The 16,727-nt window shown below is 31.3% G+C and overlaps 1 protein-coding gene across 1 annotated transcript in view; it reads left to right on the top strand.

The window, feature by feature from the left end:
* The window catches only part of LOC134696711 (cytosolic phospholipase A2-like), a 32,992-nt gene that overhangs the window by 15,786 nt on the left and 479 nt on the right, over positions 1-16,727 (top strand). The window contains exons 9-17 of the mRNA XM_063558632.1: positions 1,625-1,838; positions 2,902-3,010; positions 5,338-5,475; positions 6,215-6,262; positions 7,976-8,023; positions 10,663-10,684; positions 11,521-11,648; positions 13,978-14,147; positions 16,315-16,495. Coding sequence (XP_063414702.1) covers positions 1,625-1,838; positions 2,902-3,010; positions 5,338-5,475; positions 6,215-6,262; positions 7,976-8,023; positions 10,663-10,684; positions 11,521-11,648; positions 13,978-14,147; positions 16,315-16,495 — 1,058 coding nt within the window. The remainder of the gene's footprint in view (positions 1-1,624; positions 1,839-2,901; positions 3,011-5,337; positions 5,476-6,214; positions 6,263-7,975; positions 8,024-10,662; positions 10,685-11,520; positions 11,649-13,977; positions 14,148-16,314; positions 16,496-16,727) is intronic.

Below are 16,727 nucleotides of genomic sequence, written 5' to 3'. Positions count from 1 at the left end.
AAAGAAACAAAGGGCTCAAATCTTCATGTAACATGACCAAGTATTGTCTGACCAATTAAGAACATATTCACACTTTCGAGTGACCTTACACAATTAGCCTTTCCCATTGTAATATTTAAACCTTATTAAGAGTTCACTTTTTTTTTATAAACTAAATGTAAAAAAAATGGCATAGTTTGTGAGGACCGAGTTGATAATTTGTTTTTCTCCTGCTTCGGGTAAAATTTGATACTTATATATCTTGATATTTTTTTCATCTTAAAAGCAACACAATGTTTTGTAAATCCCCTTTTAGAGATTCGATTTTTTTTTATAAAAATAAAACTCTCTGTATAAGCATTCAAAGTCTGACCATTCAACATTAAACACTTACTTTTTATTGTAAATTCTATATGTATCGTGTTTCTCCGCCAAAAAAAATTTCTTGAGAAAAAAAATCCCTCAAATGCCAGGTATATAATAAATAGATATTTTTTTTACCTACATCCATACCCCCATTGCTTCTGTTTATTCTATAAATGTGTACCATAAGAAAATGTATGAAAACTTGTAAAATTCTAAATGTTTTGTTTTGTTTAATCTTTGCTCTTTAATCTTTAATCAGAAGGCAATTTTCTCAGGGAAAATGCCCCAGAGAATTGTACACTTCATTAGTGCAGTTATTTAGAGTACACTTTCATAATTAACTGACAATAAAAGTAAACACGCTTAATATAATCACAAAACGGTAGATCCGTTATTTTTCCCTATTTGTAAACAGACACACATACACAAAAAAATGAATGATACTATTTGTATTGATGTTATTTATATAATGTATTATGTTAAATTGTAAAATACTAACATTAATATAATAATTCGGTTTAAAATATGGTGCTTTTCTTAGTCATACATACCCAAATAAAATCCTTTTTCTTCAAATAAAAAAGAAATGTACATTGTGGAGTGACCAAGCCAACATATAATCAACTTGAATGAACCTACTAAATATGGATTTTTTGTTTAGAGAAATGATAAGTCTTTAATTTTTGCCGGGTTGTAGAGTCGAAAAATGGTGCGATTAAAAAAAATGAGGTAAAAGTTCGTTAATTGAGATTTTCACACTTTTGTAATAAAATCACGAGGGTTTATTATTTTTTGTAAAAAAAGCAAGACATTACTCCTTAATGAAAGGGTAAACAATACCCATTAATTTTTTAATCATATTGATGTGCGAAAATCTAATTTAATAATGAATGAATCTTTTGTTAGCACAATCCAATTGTTCCAAGAAAAACAAACACAATTACGAATGTTGCAGTATGTCCATTCTGCAAATCCTAAGGACTATTATCTGTTGTTATGTTCTGTGACATATTATATTTGTGAGGAAATATATTGTCCAATTTGATGGCTTTGCGACATTTGTTGCCAAAGGAAAGTTTAAAAAAGGTTCTTTCTTTCGTTTCATATTTTCAAATACGACCAGGAAAAGATGAAAGATCAAATAAAAATATTGCAGGTTGTTATAATAAATTGGTTTACTCAAGGAGAAGCATCACAATTGGAATGAAGCAAACATTTTTATCTTTAAAATGCAATTGTACATTTGCTCATTTAATGCAAATATTATTCTTTTATACAGGTATCTTATGTCTTTGTATTCTTGTAAACGGTCAAACGCAGCAGAATTAAATACAAAACTTCGGGAAGTAGTGCCAAAAATTCGTTCAAATGTGTTTTTGTATGCATGGTATACTTGGAAGTATTATACAAACTGGGTACTTCATTTCAAAAATAAGAATATAACTGTTGCAGATCCATTTGGATATATTATTAGTTCTTTTCTTCTTCAAAAGGTAAGCTTGGACTTTCTCTCTATAACTGTCAACAACACAACATATAAGTTATACGTTATTTAAAGAACAGCTTAAGAGCACCAAAGACCAACAATAAAAATCATCATGTTGACTTGAAACAACGAGGTATCATAAGATATCGGTATTTTGATAATTTGCTTTCAATCAAACACAAATTCTTAAAAGGACAAACACAGTGATACAATCTTATTAAAGCCAACTCTATTGAGATATTCTTTGACTTTTGAAAACTTTTTGATAAACCCTAAACCAACTCATTCTCGCGGCTATTTCATTTCTCCTTTAGCCCTTACCAGCAAATTTGGCGGCAATATAATTTCTCGATTTTCAAATTTGTTTGATGCCATCAGAAAAGGAAAGATCATAGTTTTATATAGTCGCTATGATCTTAATTCGCGGTATTTTTTTACTCGCCAAATTGCGATTTGTCTCTCGTTAATAGCTGTCTCGTTGGTAATAATACCGCATTTCAATACTTCTGAGTCTTTTGTTTTTCGTCATTTATTCATTGTTGTTTCTTCGTGTTAATTTTGGGTCAAGAATTATTCAAAAGAGAGGCGAAAGATACCAGAGAGACAGTCAAACTAGTAGATCGTAAATAAACTGACAACGGAATGGTTAAAAATGAAAAAAAGACAAACAGACACATTATAGTACACAAGATACAACATAGAAATTAAAACTAAAGACTAAGCAACACAAACCCCACCAAAAACTGGGGATAATCTCAGGTGCTCCAGAAGAGTGAACAAATTCTGCTCCAAATGTGGCATCCGTCGTGTTGCTCATTTAAATACAAACCCGGTAAATAGTCTAAATCAGTAGGTCACATTCATGAAAAGTGACAGGGATTGTAATTACGACGTAAGGAACATAACCGATATTCTGTATACAATATACTGTATGCAATTTAGAAAACACGCCTTTCTGTTTTATTTATCCGTATGTTATAAATATGAGATGTATCATGTAAAAGTGTATAATAGACAAGTATTGCGATTAAACAATTATCACATATTGATAAAGACATATTTATTAACAGAATGTCCCTTGGAGTGAACAGGCAAAAAAACTGAAAAACGGTTCCATGCCTTTACCGTTGATAGCTGCTCTGCATGTTCGTGAAGAGAAATCAATTGAAGATTATCATGGTAAAAAGTAATATGACAAAAATACCTAGGAAAATTCAAAATTGAAAGTCCCTAATCTAATGTCAAAATCAAAAGTTCATACAAACCAAATGAAAGAACAACAACTGTCATGTAACTGTCTCAGAACAGGCATTTTCGTAAGAAGACAAAGTAGAATAAACCTGGTTTTATAGCAAGCTTTACCTTTAACATTTACCATAGCTTACTAATACAATGCCAAGATGAATAAGTACAAAACCAACAAATTAATATAAATTATTCACTTGGAAACGTATTCACACACATACTGCCATGTTATGAACTAGATAACATTTTTTTCGCTATTAAATTTCATATATCGTCCATTTATCGGAATTGCAAAGGGGGCTTTTCTTTAGCATTAACAAATTCTCTATTGCACTAGTATCTAGTTGTTTACAACTGTCCTATATAGTATACTTGTTAAATATAGGAGTATAATACACGTCAGAGAGTGATCAACACTATGTGTGTATTTAACACAAATTGACTTTAAAAACAGCCAAAGCCGTCTAATAACAAACGATTCAAAGAGAGTTTCACATTACATTTGTTTACAATTTTCTGCTTTAGCTTTACAGGCATTCTCTATTACACTAGTATCTAGTTGTTTACAACTGTCCAATATAGTATAACTATTAAATATAGGAGTATAACGTATGTTAATCGTCGAATTAACCAGGGGATTGACTTGACGAAATTGTATATTCTGCATAATTAGTTTTATTTTCCATTGCATATTACCAAGGGTAGTAAGGTCGTCATGTCGAGGGGCGTTTAGCACAGTGATTTTGTCATAGTTTGGTTAAGTTAGACATTGTTGTGTTAAGAGGTTTTATTGACAATCAATGACACAATATAAACATTCTGATGTTTCGCTAAAGGAACCTCTGAATATCAATGCAAGCTGTTAAGTATCTTTGTTTATTGCTTATTTGTTAGAACATTGACGTTTTCATCATATAGTTATAATGTGACACACACTAATGCTTGCGTATGTCAAAACTTATAAGTTGTTGTTCGTTTCTAATGCATAAAGTAGAGTTATTTATTTAATGTCTGTTACATTCCATATTTCGTTATTGTATAAATCCGCAATCAACTATTCCCACATAAACCTACACTTACACACAATTTAAGATTACAGAAAATTCGGTGTCATGGTTTGGTTCATTAGTGTCATGGTTAAATTCATGTACAACATGGTTAAGTCATGTGATTCCTGTCGTAAGTGATTGAAATGATACGATCAAAATGAACCGGTATTATGTGCAACTATTAAAATACTAGTACTGTTACACAATATTTTCGATGATACTTTTTTTCTTGTTAAACCCATTCTGTCCTATTTTGAGTCGACATAGTGTCGCTATTTTCTTATGTTGTTGTTTTGTTCCCAGACGAGTAGATCTGAGTTATACATTTTAACGATGAGCGTTTTCTTGCAAAAACACACAACTCGAGAAAATAAGTCTTCTACAGTAAAGCTAAGATATTATCATTAGAATCATCATAACTATAGCACAAGCACGTATAAAGAGATCACTAGAGAAATATATCAATGAGTTTCAATTAAAACAAATTTCTTTAAAAGTTGGTGCATTCAGAATACACTGTGACATAAGAAAACACATAGTAATATACAATTAGTGAGTTATTATAGTTAATATACAATTAAAAGTAAAATCACAAAAATACCGAATTATCTGAAAAGTTACTTATCAAACAAATGGATATCACGATATTGTTCAGTCAACAAACAAGTTCAGCAGTTTGTTCTGCGCGTGAATGATCAACAACCAAGTTCCGCGTTTTGAAATAAGTTTATCGGCAAATTCAAAAAGGGTTTATAATCATGCTGCATTGAACAATATAATTTCTTATGTTTAATTATTAGGCTTTACCAAATGTATGAATATGAAAGTTTGAAAAGATGAAACGGATTTCAAGACATGGGATAGAAAACAAAGATAATAGCAGAAACTTCAAGGACATTTAGATGTGCAATTTCTACAATGCTTAACATCGATACTAGCGCAGCATCAGTCTCAATAACCACTCTAATTAAACTTATTAGATTCTCATTTACAGGTTATTAAACCGATGCACAGATGAGAACTTATTTTATGTGAAACCACTGTTTATTACATGAAACTAATTTAAAACATTTTGACAGTATGCGACGTTTGGTGTGAACATGGCCTCAGAAGTAGTCTGATGTGAGGTTTTGAATTTTTCATTAAATCTATAATATATATTGTGTAATCAATATTCAACAATATATTTTTTAATCATTTTGAATATTGCAGAATGGATTGAATTTTCACCATATGAGGTATTCATCCCGAAATATGGCGCTGCTATTGACATGGAGAAATTCGGTGATACATTTTATGGAGGATTTGCTATGGAGGAAGGCGAAGAAAAGACAATACATTTTTTAAATGGTACCTGCTACATGATAAAGTCATCGTATGAATACGAAATATAATCAGATGGTCAATGAGACATCTGTCTATCAATGATATTAAACACCGTTCGATTTGAGCAAAACTTATGCCGTATAGTATTCGAGTTGTTCATCTCTCAATATAATATAACCATTGGTTAAATATAAATCAGGGTAAGGGTTAAATCTTTTGACTGTGGGTAACGGAAGAAGGATTTAAAGAATGTTGATCTTCTTTTAGCACTGGTTGCGTAACCCATGTTTCAATTTTCAGTGAATGTTCACTTTAATCGAAATAAAAAAATCAACACTTTTCTCCAGTCTTAGGAGAACTGTTAGGTCTATACATATGATTCATATTAAAAAAAGAAATGATTTTTAGCGTCTAATTTCATGAAATAGTATATGTACAACATGTACGCGACAAAGATGCAGAAAAGTTGCAGGGTTATATGATGTAATGATAAGATTTTGTTTGATATATGATAATTGGGAGCATAACATTAAAAGAAGCCAAGAAAAGAAATCTGATTGGACATTAATTTAAGCACATGCAACTAATATATAGGCAACTGTTTTTATAAAAATGTGCATCATTTCATTATTGTCTTCAAAAACTTCAAAAACAACCAAAGCCGTCTAATAACAAACGATTCAAAGAGAGTTCAGCACATTGTAACCAAATAGAATTTAGTCTGTAAAGTGTATATTTATAATACGGCATTTGTTTTACATAGGAATGTGTGGGAGTGGGTATGCAGTTCTAAGAAATTTAAGACCAGCAGGTAAATCATGCAAGCACATAGAATCAAAACTTACAAACGCCAAAAAAATAAAACAAAAATAGAAAAAATAAGGAATATGAGATTCTAGTGAAAAGTTATAAACACGAAATACTCACGATATTTATATGAACAATGACTCAATTAAGTAGCTATAGGTAATAGTATGATATACAATAGAGACTTTATCTCACAAACAGAAGGTTTTTTTTTTATCCCATAGTTATCTAATATTCCACAAATTGGATAATTTATAAATTTCTGATTTCAAATCAAAATACACTTGTTAGTGTATTGCAAAATTAAATCACATACTACTATTAAAGTATCTCAAATTCAAAAGATTTTCTTGTTATTAATTGTCAGTTTCTGAGGATATCATCAGCTCAGGTTTAAGCGTTTCTATATTAACATTATTTAATCCATTTCTTCTAACAATGTGTGCTAAAAAGAAAGTAAGATTAAAACTGCTGTGGACAAAGTCTGTTTTTGTTTTATCAGAAACACACCAAATTTTAAAATCTTCAAGGAATGACTATAAGATTTTTTTGTCTGTCTATGAATAAATAGTCAAATGGTGCACATTGAATAACCTGTTAAGCAAAACATGAAAAAATATGGATTTGAGCTGATAGACAAAACACGTTTAGCCAATCAGAAGACGTGTTTTCCAAATCAAATTATACACACAATCTGCAATTTTCATATAAAGATAAAATTTTCATTAATAGTTTAATGCTGAAATGTTAACTATGCCACTTTTTTTATATCCTTCTCACCTAATGGAATGTATAACACATTTATTAGAAAAAAAAAGTTAAGGTATTGGCCATATACCCCTACCATGTGTATCTCTAATCATAATTATATATCGATCATGGAAGGCATTAGCATTAACGGTCAGACAGAATATATTGGATACAAGGTTGAAACTGAAAACATCATGATAAAAACGAAAAAGAAAAAATGAAAAATATGAAAAAAAGTATACAAAACACAAGACAGAAAATAAAAGAATACGCAACACAAACCTTCACCAAAAACAAAGGGGATGGGATGTAGTGGATCGGTGGTTATTTCAAGGTAAAATCTGCTAACGAATATGTTTACCTTAATGCATTCGAGTTTTCTTTGAGATACCAGTTACTCGTTTTGCTCCAAGGTCCAAATGGCCCCATGTGAGCTTAAGCCATCACTTGGAGTCGGTCGTTGTCTGTCTTCGTTAACTATTTAAAAATCTTCTACTCTGAAACTACTGGGCCAAATAGCTTTAAACTTTAACTAAGTGTTCCTTAGGGTAGTACCTTTTTTATATATTGTATCCGATGTTTTGATCCACCGACAAACGTGGTCGCCATCATTCTCATCTGAAATACAGGTTAGTCATTCCGGCTTTTGAGAGCCTCTTGTTGTCACTCCTAGCGACTGGCTTTCAAAAGTTCAGTTAAAATTGTTCTTGACATACGTTGATTCACAACAAAAAAAAATATTAATTGTTATCGTCAAGGAAACCTGCAACAGAAAACGCATAATCATTTGAAAACATGTCTTACCTTGACCCATAACGGTTTACTATTATAAATTGTGACTTGGATGGAGAGTTGTCTCAATAGCACTCATACGACATCTTCCTATATCTACATATAACTCTTTGATATATCTTAGTATATATAGCACATTATAGTTCAATATTTACAAATAGGCATTTTTTCCTAGGAATGTGTGTTAATGAGACGAAAATAGCAGAAAATATTATGCAAGCAGGTAAGTTACGTATTCTTACAATATTAACGGAGTTTTAAAACATGAAGGACAGCATGACATAGGTATATGAAGTCAGAAACTGTATGCTAACTGTTGTCAGATCTCAATCGACTGACATAATGTTAATAGTTTTAAAATGATTTTTTATCGAAAGTGACTACAGGCATTTAAGATATGTTCAAAAGATTGCGTTGAGGCTTTGATTAACCCGGCTGTGTATTTTTCACGTGCTGGATCAGGTTGTTTTATGTAACGCATCTGTTTTTATTGTGTAGTTAGTCACCACTTCAGTTTTATCATGTATATCTATCATATAGTTATGTTTTCCTATGATATTTACTGTTTGTAAAAATATGAATTATTCTTAATAATAAGGATGTTTTTATCCTAGGCAGATAACCCCTGTCTTATTGGGCACAACTTTTTTGAACTTTTGATCATCAGTGCTCTTCAACTTTGTACTTGTTTTGGCTTTCGATTTTTTTTCGTCTGAGCGTCACTGGTAAGTCTTGTGTGGACGAAACGTACGTCTGGCGTATTATATTTTAAACCTGGTACAGTCAAACTTGATTAAACCGGACCCTGAATAAACCGGTTTCCTGTCCATGCCAGCCGAAAATGAAAGTCCCATATTTTTTCCATGCAAAGTCTTTGTTAAAAATACCCTTTGTAAACCGGACCTTGTGTATTCCGAATTCCGGTCTAATTATGAAGTCCCAATACTCTTTATTACATTAATTATTACCTGTCAAACCGCTTTGTCTAATTAATTTCAATGATCGATATGAAATCAAAACATAATTGATAATCAATTAGTCAGGTGTAAAACTGTGAACCTACAATCGTACAGTAGTGAGCTGTATTATTTATTAAAACATTATAAAAGTGTCAATTAAAGGAAAAGACACACCGAATATATCTCTGATTGAACATACGTTTTAACTTGGATAAAAAAAATTAAAATCGCGAAGTAAGAAATTCACATCGTGATTTCAAAATCCTGGGTTCCCTGTTGTGAACCCCTAAAGAAATGACCTTGATAATTAAAGTGATGAAATTACGATTGATAATATTCTGGCCTTTTAATCGGCCATTCCAACATTTCAAATTATTGATCATGGAAGTAAATCAAAACTCTCGTCTTACAATCCAAACAACACGAGCATTATGATGCAAATGCAAACAATGAAAAACGAAGTGAAAGTATTTTAATTTATCAGATATATTTAACAATCAGAGAGAATTTTTACATGCAAAATGTCGGACGTCACAAGTCATTAACTTCCGATTAAACGGAAACCTGAATAAACCGGCTCACAGTCCAAATCGGCCCTTTTTCATAGTCCCGTAGCCGGTAGGTTTATACAGGTTTTACTGTACCTTCTGTTAGCTATTATTTGTGTGTTTCTCTGTCCTATATGTTCTCTCATGTATTCGTATTGTAGTATTATCATGTAATGTTGTAATTTTAATGTTATATTTAACATTGCCATAAATAAAGGCAACAGTAGTATACCGCTGTTCAAAACTCATAAATCCATGGACAAAAAACAAAATCGGGGTAACAAACTAAAACCGAGGGAAACGCATTAAATATAAGAGGAGAACAACGACACAACACTGAAATGTAACACACACAGACACGGACCAGGCATCAGACAATATCCCACGAGAATAACAAATATAACATCAAAACCAAATACATGAATTTGGGATAGACAAGTACCGTGACACGTCTTATCGCAATGTGAATTTACACTAAAAAAAAAGAGAAAACATACGACGCAACTTTAAAATGTAACACACACAGTAACGAACAATAATATAACAATGGCCATCTTCCTGACTTGGTACAGGACCTTTTTCAAAGGAAAATATGGTGGATTGACCCTGGTTTTGTGGCATGCTAAACCTCCCACCTTAATGGCAATGTTAAATATAAAATTGAAATGACAACATAATTAAAGCGGGATTTTTGGCATGCCACAAAACCAGGTTCAACCCACCTTTTTTTTTCTTAAAGTGGCCTGTACCAAGTTAGGAAAATGGCAATTGCTGTCTCATAGTTCATTCTATGTGTGTGCATTGTCGTTTTGTCTTGTTGCATTTTAGTGTTTCTGTTGTTTCGTTGTTTTCTTCTTATATTTAATGTTTCCCTCAGATTTAGTAACCTGGTTTTGTTTTCTCTCAATCGATTTAGGACTTTCGAATAGCAGTATTCTACTACTGCATTTATTTAATAAATGATTTGATGATTGACCTATCAAATTCATCGACGGGAAAGAACGTTTAATTATTTTGGTTGTCAATAATTTGCATAACTTTGGAATACTATAAAGACCGATACGAGAAAAAAAAGACTTAAAATTATACTTAATTTGAAAAAAAACATTATCACATATCCCAGGATATAAGTTTATGAATAATTAACCCATGCATCGCTACAAAAGATTCAACAGTTACAATTGAGTTAATTAAATTATGAAGTTAAAGACTTTTAAAAACAAAAAAATAAACTATGATTAAAATAACATTGATATGCATTTAAAAAGGTTAAAATGAAAAAAAATAAAAAAAATAAGAAAGGTCTGAAACGGAATAATTTTTCATATTCTTGAAAGAACTTTTTTTTATTGTAGAGAATCCATGGAACCTTTGCAGGTATTGTAACAATAGTATTAACAAATAAGTACATTGTATTAACAGATTATACTATATTTTAGGGACAGCATGTAAAGCTACCATTTTCATCAGTTAAATTCCTACTTACATATATTTAAAACAAAAGAAAAAAGAAAAATATCCAATGTTGCAATAATTTTAACCTTAACAAAATCGGACATATAGACAACATATTGTACCATGTCCAATTGGTGTATGCATTAGTTTTTAAATCATCATTTTTGGACGTTCTGCTTTGAAATATATGCAATGTTATCGACAGATTTTAGCTCTCTTTTATAAGATACACATCAAGTTTACCTTATAAAAGTTGGATGATCCTTACTTACCACATTTAACAGCGACTAACCGATGAAGGCTCTGTTATTTCACTTAGCCTTCATCGTTAACAAAATCGTAAACATATTGACAAAAAAACATAACGCGTCGTATTATTACAAACCTTAACTTCATTCATATATGTATGTATAATTTAATTTTGGACGTAACGTGTCTTCTGATTGGCTGACGTCGGTTTGTTAATCGGCTCATAGACAAAATTTAGTCATGTGACCGTGACGTTTTTTAATGGTTTACTTCGGTTTAAAATGGAATTTAGAATTATTCAAAAAAATTTCTGTAATATTTTATCTGCCTATTCGCGGGTTATTCAGTGTGACCATATTCTTATGTTATTTCTTCATAGACAGAAAAAATATTACAGTCCTTCCTTAAATAAATAATATAAGCTGAGGTCTAAAAGCGTATCTATGTCCTTGCTTGTATCATTTTGTCCCTAATAGATCCTATGATGGTTTTTTTTAAATGAAACACAGATTAGTATACAGTTCTGTCAAGGATATGATGCGGCCCATGTTCAGCGAGTTTGATAAAAAGTTTGTTGGAAAAGTTCCTAATTGGTTACGTGGAATATCAGTGGATGAACCACTTTTCCATGGACCAGGTAAATCCTTATATTAGAAAACAAGTTATTTTATTATCGATTGTCTTTACATTTTAACTCAACCATGAAAAATTCTTAAGCTTTTTCTTGACAAAATGTATAATTGGTTGTATGTTATGAGAGGAGATTGTATGATTTGTTTTATAGTTTGTACTCTATCTTTAAGTATACATGGGATGTAGGGGATAGATGACGAAGACATCAATTGAGCAATAAAATAAATTAAGACATATGAGTCATGTTCCATCATCGACAACAGACAAGCAACAATAGGAAATATGCGAAATATACCAAAGGGACAATCAATACTAGTGTATGTATGTGCCTTTCCTAAGTCAGGATCATGTTTTTCAGTGGATGTGATTTGTTTCTCTGTTGTGAATTGTTTTACATTTGTCATTTCGGAATCTTTTTAAGCTGACTATGCGGTACGAGCTTATTTAATTGAAGAAGGCCATAGGGTAACATACAGCTGTTAATGTCTGTGTCATCTGGTCTCATGTAAAAAGTTGTGTCATTGGCAATCAAACCACATATTCTTTTTTTATATAATCTACCAAAACAATTATATGGCAATGTTAACGTTAACTGCACATTCTTATCTTATAAAGTATTAATGTTTGACATTATTTTAAGAGTAAAACTAAAAGATAGTGCCCAACACCAATGACTGTGTTTGTATATCCGTCATCACTTCTAAGTCTTATTATTACTGAAAACAGCTTTAGATGATTCTCGTACTTTCAAGGGACACCTTGATTTCCTATATCAAATGTAGAAAAGTTTATTTTTCAAGTTCCTAAATTTTTTTAAACATCTTTTTGTACTGGGATTTATTGGAAATTTATGTCTATAGGATTTATGCAATTCCAAATTGATTAACAGTGTCAAAAAGTATCAGTATGTCGTCCGACTTTTAAATAAACTCATCATAGATACCAGGACTAAATTTAGGATACGCCAGACGCGCGTTTCGTCTACAAAAGACTCATCAGTGACGCTCGGATCCAAAACAGTTAAAAAGGCCAAATAAAGTACGAAGTTAAAGAGCATTGACGACCAAAATTCCTAAAAGTTTTGCCAAATACAGCTAAGGTAAATCTATGCCTGAGGTAGAAAAGCCTTCTCATAGTGCTTTTACTTGAACGATGCTAGATATATACGAAAGACTTGTATTTACGTAATTTATTACATCCAAATGAAGCAAAAAATATTATTATGTTTTATATATAAAGATTAAACCTTTAATGACATTAAATCTAGCAATTGTTACTTCATTTGCTGGCAGTGACAGTTGTGCTTTGTCTGCTTTTACCGGTTTTTTTTACATTTTTAACGTAATGTCAAATTTTTCTGGTATTATCTGTTCTTTAGAACACATTTTTGAAGGGAATCATTTGCATGTTATGGCATTTATTAATGATTTTGTTAATATTAGATTATCATTTGATGTATTCTCTTTATATTTAGCCAAGAGTTTATCACAATATAACTAAAAGCAAAAACAAAATTAAAAACCTATGTTTAAGTCAAAGTTCGATTGAGCCATAAAAAAACTGGTTACAAATTTAAATAAAGGCAACGGTAGTATACCGCTGTTCAAAACTCATAAATCCATGGACAAAAAACTAAATCGGGGTTACTAACCAAAACCGAGGGAAGAGGAGAACAACGACACAACACCGAAACGCAACACACACAGAAACGGACCAAGCATCAGACAAAACACATCGGAAATAAAAAATATAACATCAAAACCAAATACATGAATTTGGGATAGACAAGTACCGTGCCACGTCTTATCTCAAAAATAAGAGAAAACACAAACGACTCAACGTTAAAATGCAACACACACAGAAACGAACAATAATATAACAATGGCCATCTTCCTGACTTGGTACAGGACACTTTTAAAGGGGAATAAAAGTGGTGGGTTGAACCTGGTTTTATGGCATGCCAAACCTCGCACTTTAATGGCAAAGTTAAATATAACATTGAAATGACAACATAATATTACAGAACTACAACCAAACGAAAAAAGATTAACTATAAGAGAAAACAACAGAAACACTGAACTCCAACATAAATAGCTTGGTATTGATATAAACAAATTCTTTTTATCGGGCGAAATTATAGGTTTTACTTGAACAAGCCTTGCTGGATTAATTCAATTATTGTTGATTAATATTTCTGTTTGTCCTTGCTTCAATTTTTAACCTTCGTAAAAGATAACATGCCCATGTGTATTGAAATAAGTTTAGATTAACACATCAACAACTATAAACTATAGATTCGCATGCATAAATTCTATCATATTTCTATATTTCAGATTCAAAAACTGACCTCATTGACTTTAAAGAAGATTTCATGATGCTAGTTGACGCCGGTCTGGCATTCAATTCACCATATCCAACGGTACTGCATCCTTCAAGAAAAGTGGATGTCATTCTGTCATTCGATTTCAGCTACCGTGGTTCAGATAGTGAATGGCCGTTTCGGGTAAATATAGTATATTATTTGAAGTAAATGGAGCCCATCTCCATTTAGCAATTTTCTTTTCTTTTATAAAGTAAATAAATGCGAGATTTTGTTGCAAGTTCGTATGCTTTGATAATTTGTTATTCAAGCAGATATTATTTGTATTACACTTAGATGAAATCGTGTCTTACACAATCTAGAGTGTCCTTTTCATTAAAAAACCTGATCCTACACCTCATCCATTATCGTTGTATCATAATCGTTATTAGAATAATCATCATAGCTATCAGGATTGAAAGTTTGTATTTGCAGCAGACGTGTGTTTTGTCTACAAAAGACTCACCAGTAAGGCTCGAATCCAAAAAAGATTAAAAAAGCCAAATAAAGAACGTAGTTAAAGAGTATTTGGGACTTACAATTCCTAACAGTTTTACTAAATACAGCTGAGGTAATCTATTCATGAGGTAAAAAGGTAGAAAGCAATGGTAATTTGCCCCAATCTAACCCTTAAACCTTCCTCATTGATGATAATGCATCAGCTGCTGCATCCGTTCACAAAAGTTACATGCAAAAAATGCAAGTTTTAAAATATGATTGTATCTTGTAATATCATCTATAAGATAATTACCAACTGAAAAAGACGGACATTCTTAAACCGTTATTACATTAACCAAATATAGGTTACAATGAAATTGATTGAAAAGAACAGATTAACGTGAAATTAACTTGTAAATGAACTTGTATGTTTTTCAAATAGTTTATGATACATAACGTTCATACTAGCATGATGATAACAATTCGAAATTCAAAAATCATTAGCTTTTATTACTTTGGCTATTTCAGCAAGGTCCGTTTTGGAAATAAATATGTATATCTCTATACTTTTATACACCTCTGACTCTCACATGTTTTGGTATAAGCTATGCTAACGCAAGAAATTTCATGAAACGCAATTTTCATAAATAAGTTGAAAAGAGTCCGGCAAAACACAAAAAAAATGAAATAAAAAAAAAACTAAAAGGAAGCAAGGAAAATGACAATCGAATATCGGCGTCGATATCAGGTGGTTGAAAAAGATTAAATATATACTGCTCCACATTTGACTCCCGCCGTGTTAGTTACGGTACGACATATTTGGTATTAAGATTCAATCAATTGTGTCACAAAAGAGTAAAAGATGACGGAAGAATGTCTACTTAAATAGTAACGTATCTGTGGTTATTTGTGACTCAAGTTCAATAACGGTTATGCAGCTCATGCATGCGGCCGTTAAAATTCCTTGGGGATAACAATAGTATTGCCATACATTCCATGATATTGAACTATAGGGAAAGAAATTTCTAACAAAAACAAATTCAACTATCTCTGTTGGGTACGAAGAATTGTTGCATCATAATTGTTCACACTATTAATAGAGAAAATCCTAAATTCTCACTATTGTTTTTGCTGACCAATTTTGTTTCAAAAGATATTGAGCTATGCAGTGATTATCAATATTTTTTAACTTGGATGTGTTATGACCCGTATACACCTGTTTATAACAACTGTTTTTGAAGAAGTAATTGTGTACTAATTATTTTACAAATCTTCATAAATAACTAAATTTACCGATTTATGAACTGGCATGTTTTTATCATAGTATAGTACAAATGTGGCCAGAATTAATTCATCTGTATGTGCCAAATTTACTGATTAATGAAAGCAACTTATAATTCTTACTATGACGTGCAAGAGTTGCCTTCGTAAAAAAACGGTATATTATGTACTGATATATCAAGACTACCGATTCAGTGTTTTAAGTATAATTAGAAAATGTTTGCGCATCTTATTAAAGCATTAACAAATTAGTTGTCACTGTGTACCAACATTGGTGTCGTTAATATCACACAACCTATCTTGAGTTACCACATTTTATGATGTATGATGCAGATATTTTCATGTAGATTTACATGTAAAGCCAGAAATGATTGAAACAAGCTATCGTGTGTGTGATGCTTTCTTTCCATTACTGTCTCTCAATGAGTATTGGTAAACGATTAAACTAAATTCATGCGAGTAAACATCATCCATTATACAAATCACAATACAGAAAAACAACATGCAAGGAATGAGAAATATTTCTGTCGAATCAATATGTTCATGAATAAGATAATTATATTGTGAAGTGAAGGTGTATTTCATTTTTAAGCAATTAGAAAAAGCGGAAGAATGGGCACGAAAAAGATGTATTCCTTTCCCTAATTTAAAGCTAGATACGATAAAGGAAAAATGCAAAGGTGGAAATTATGAAGAAGTATACGTCTTCAAAGAGGATGATTCGCCAATCATAGTCCATTTTGTCATGATAAACAAATCGTTTCGAAAACTTGGTTAGTAAAGTAATTTCTTTTTATATCTTTACCATACAATTATTGTATATTTTGGTATTGAACTTGACTTAAAGATAATTATATTTATTTTATTGATAAATGCTGGCTGACTTATTTGTGACAAACTACTGTTAAGATTTGACTTTGACAAGTGATTAATTTCCTCGATATGGCTGGTGGTTTTTCACGAATTAATCTATCTTAAACATTTTAATGGAAAAACAGTTAACTT

This window comes from Mytilus trossulus, chromosome 14 (assembly GCF_036588685.1).
Source record: "Mytilus trossulus isolate FHL-02 chromosome 14, PNRI_Mtr1.1.1.hap1, whole genome shotgun sequence".
Taxonomy (NCBI): domain Eukaryota; kingdom Metazoa; phylum Mollusca; class Bivalvia; order Mytilida; family Mytilidae; genus Mytilus; species Mytilus trossulus.
The sequence above is the reverse complement of the archived record's forward strand: the minus strand, read 5'-3'. Positions and strand labels throughout refer to the sequence as shown.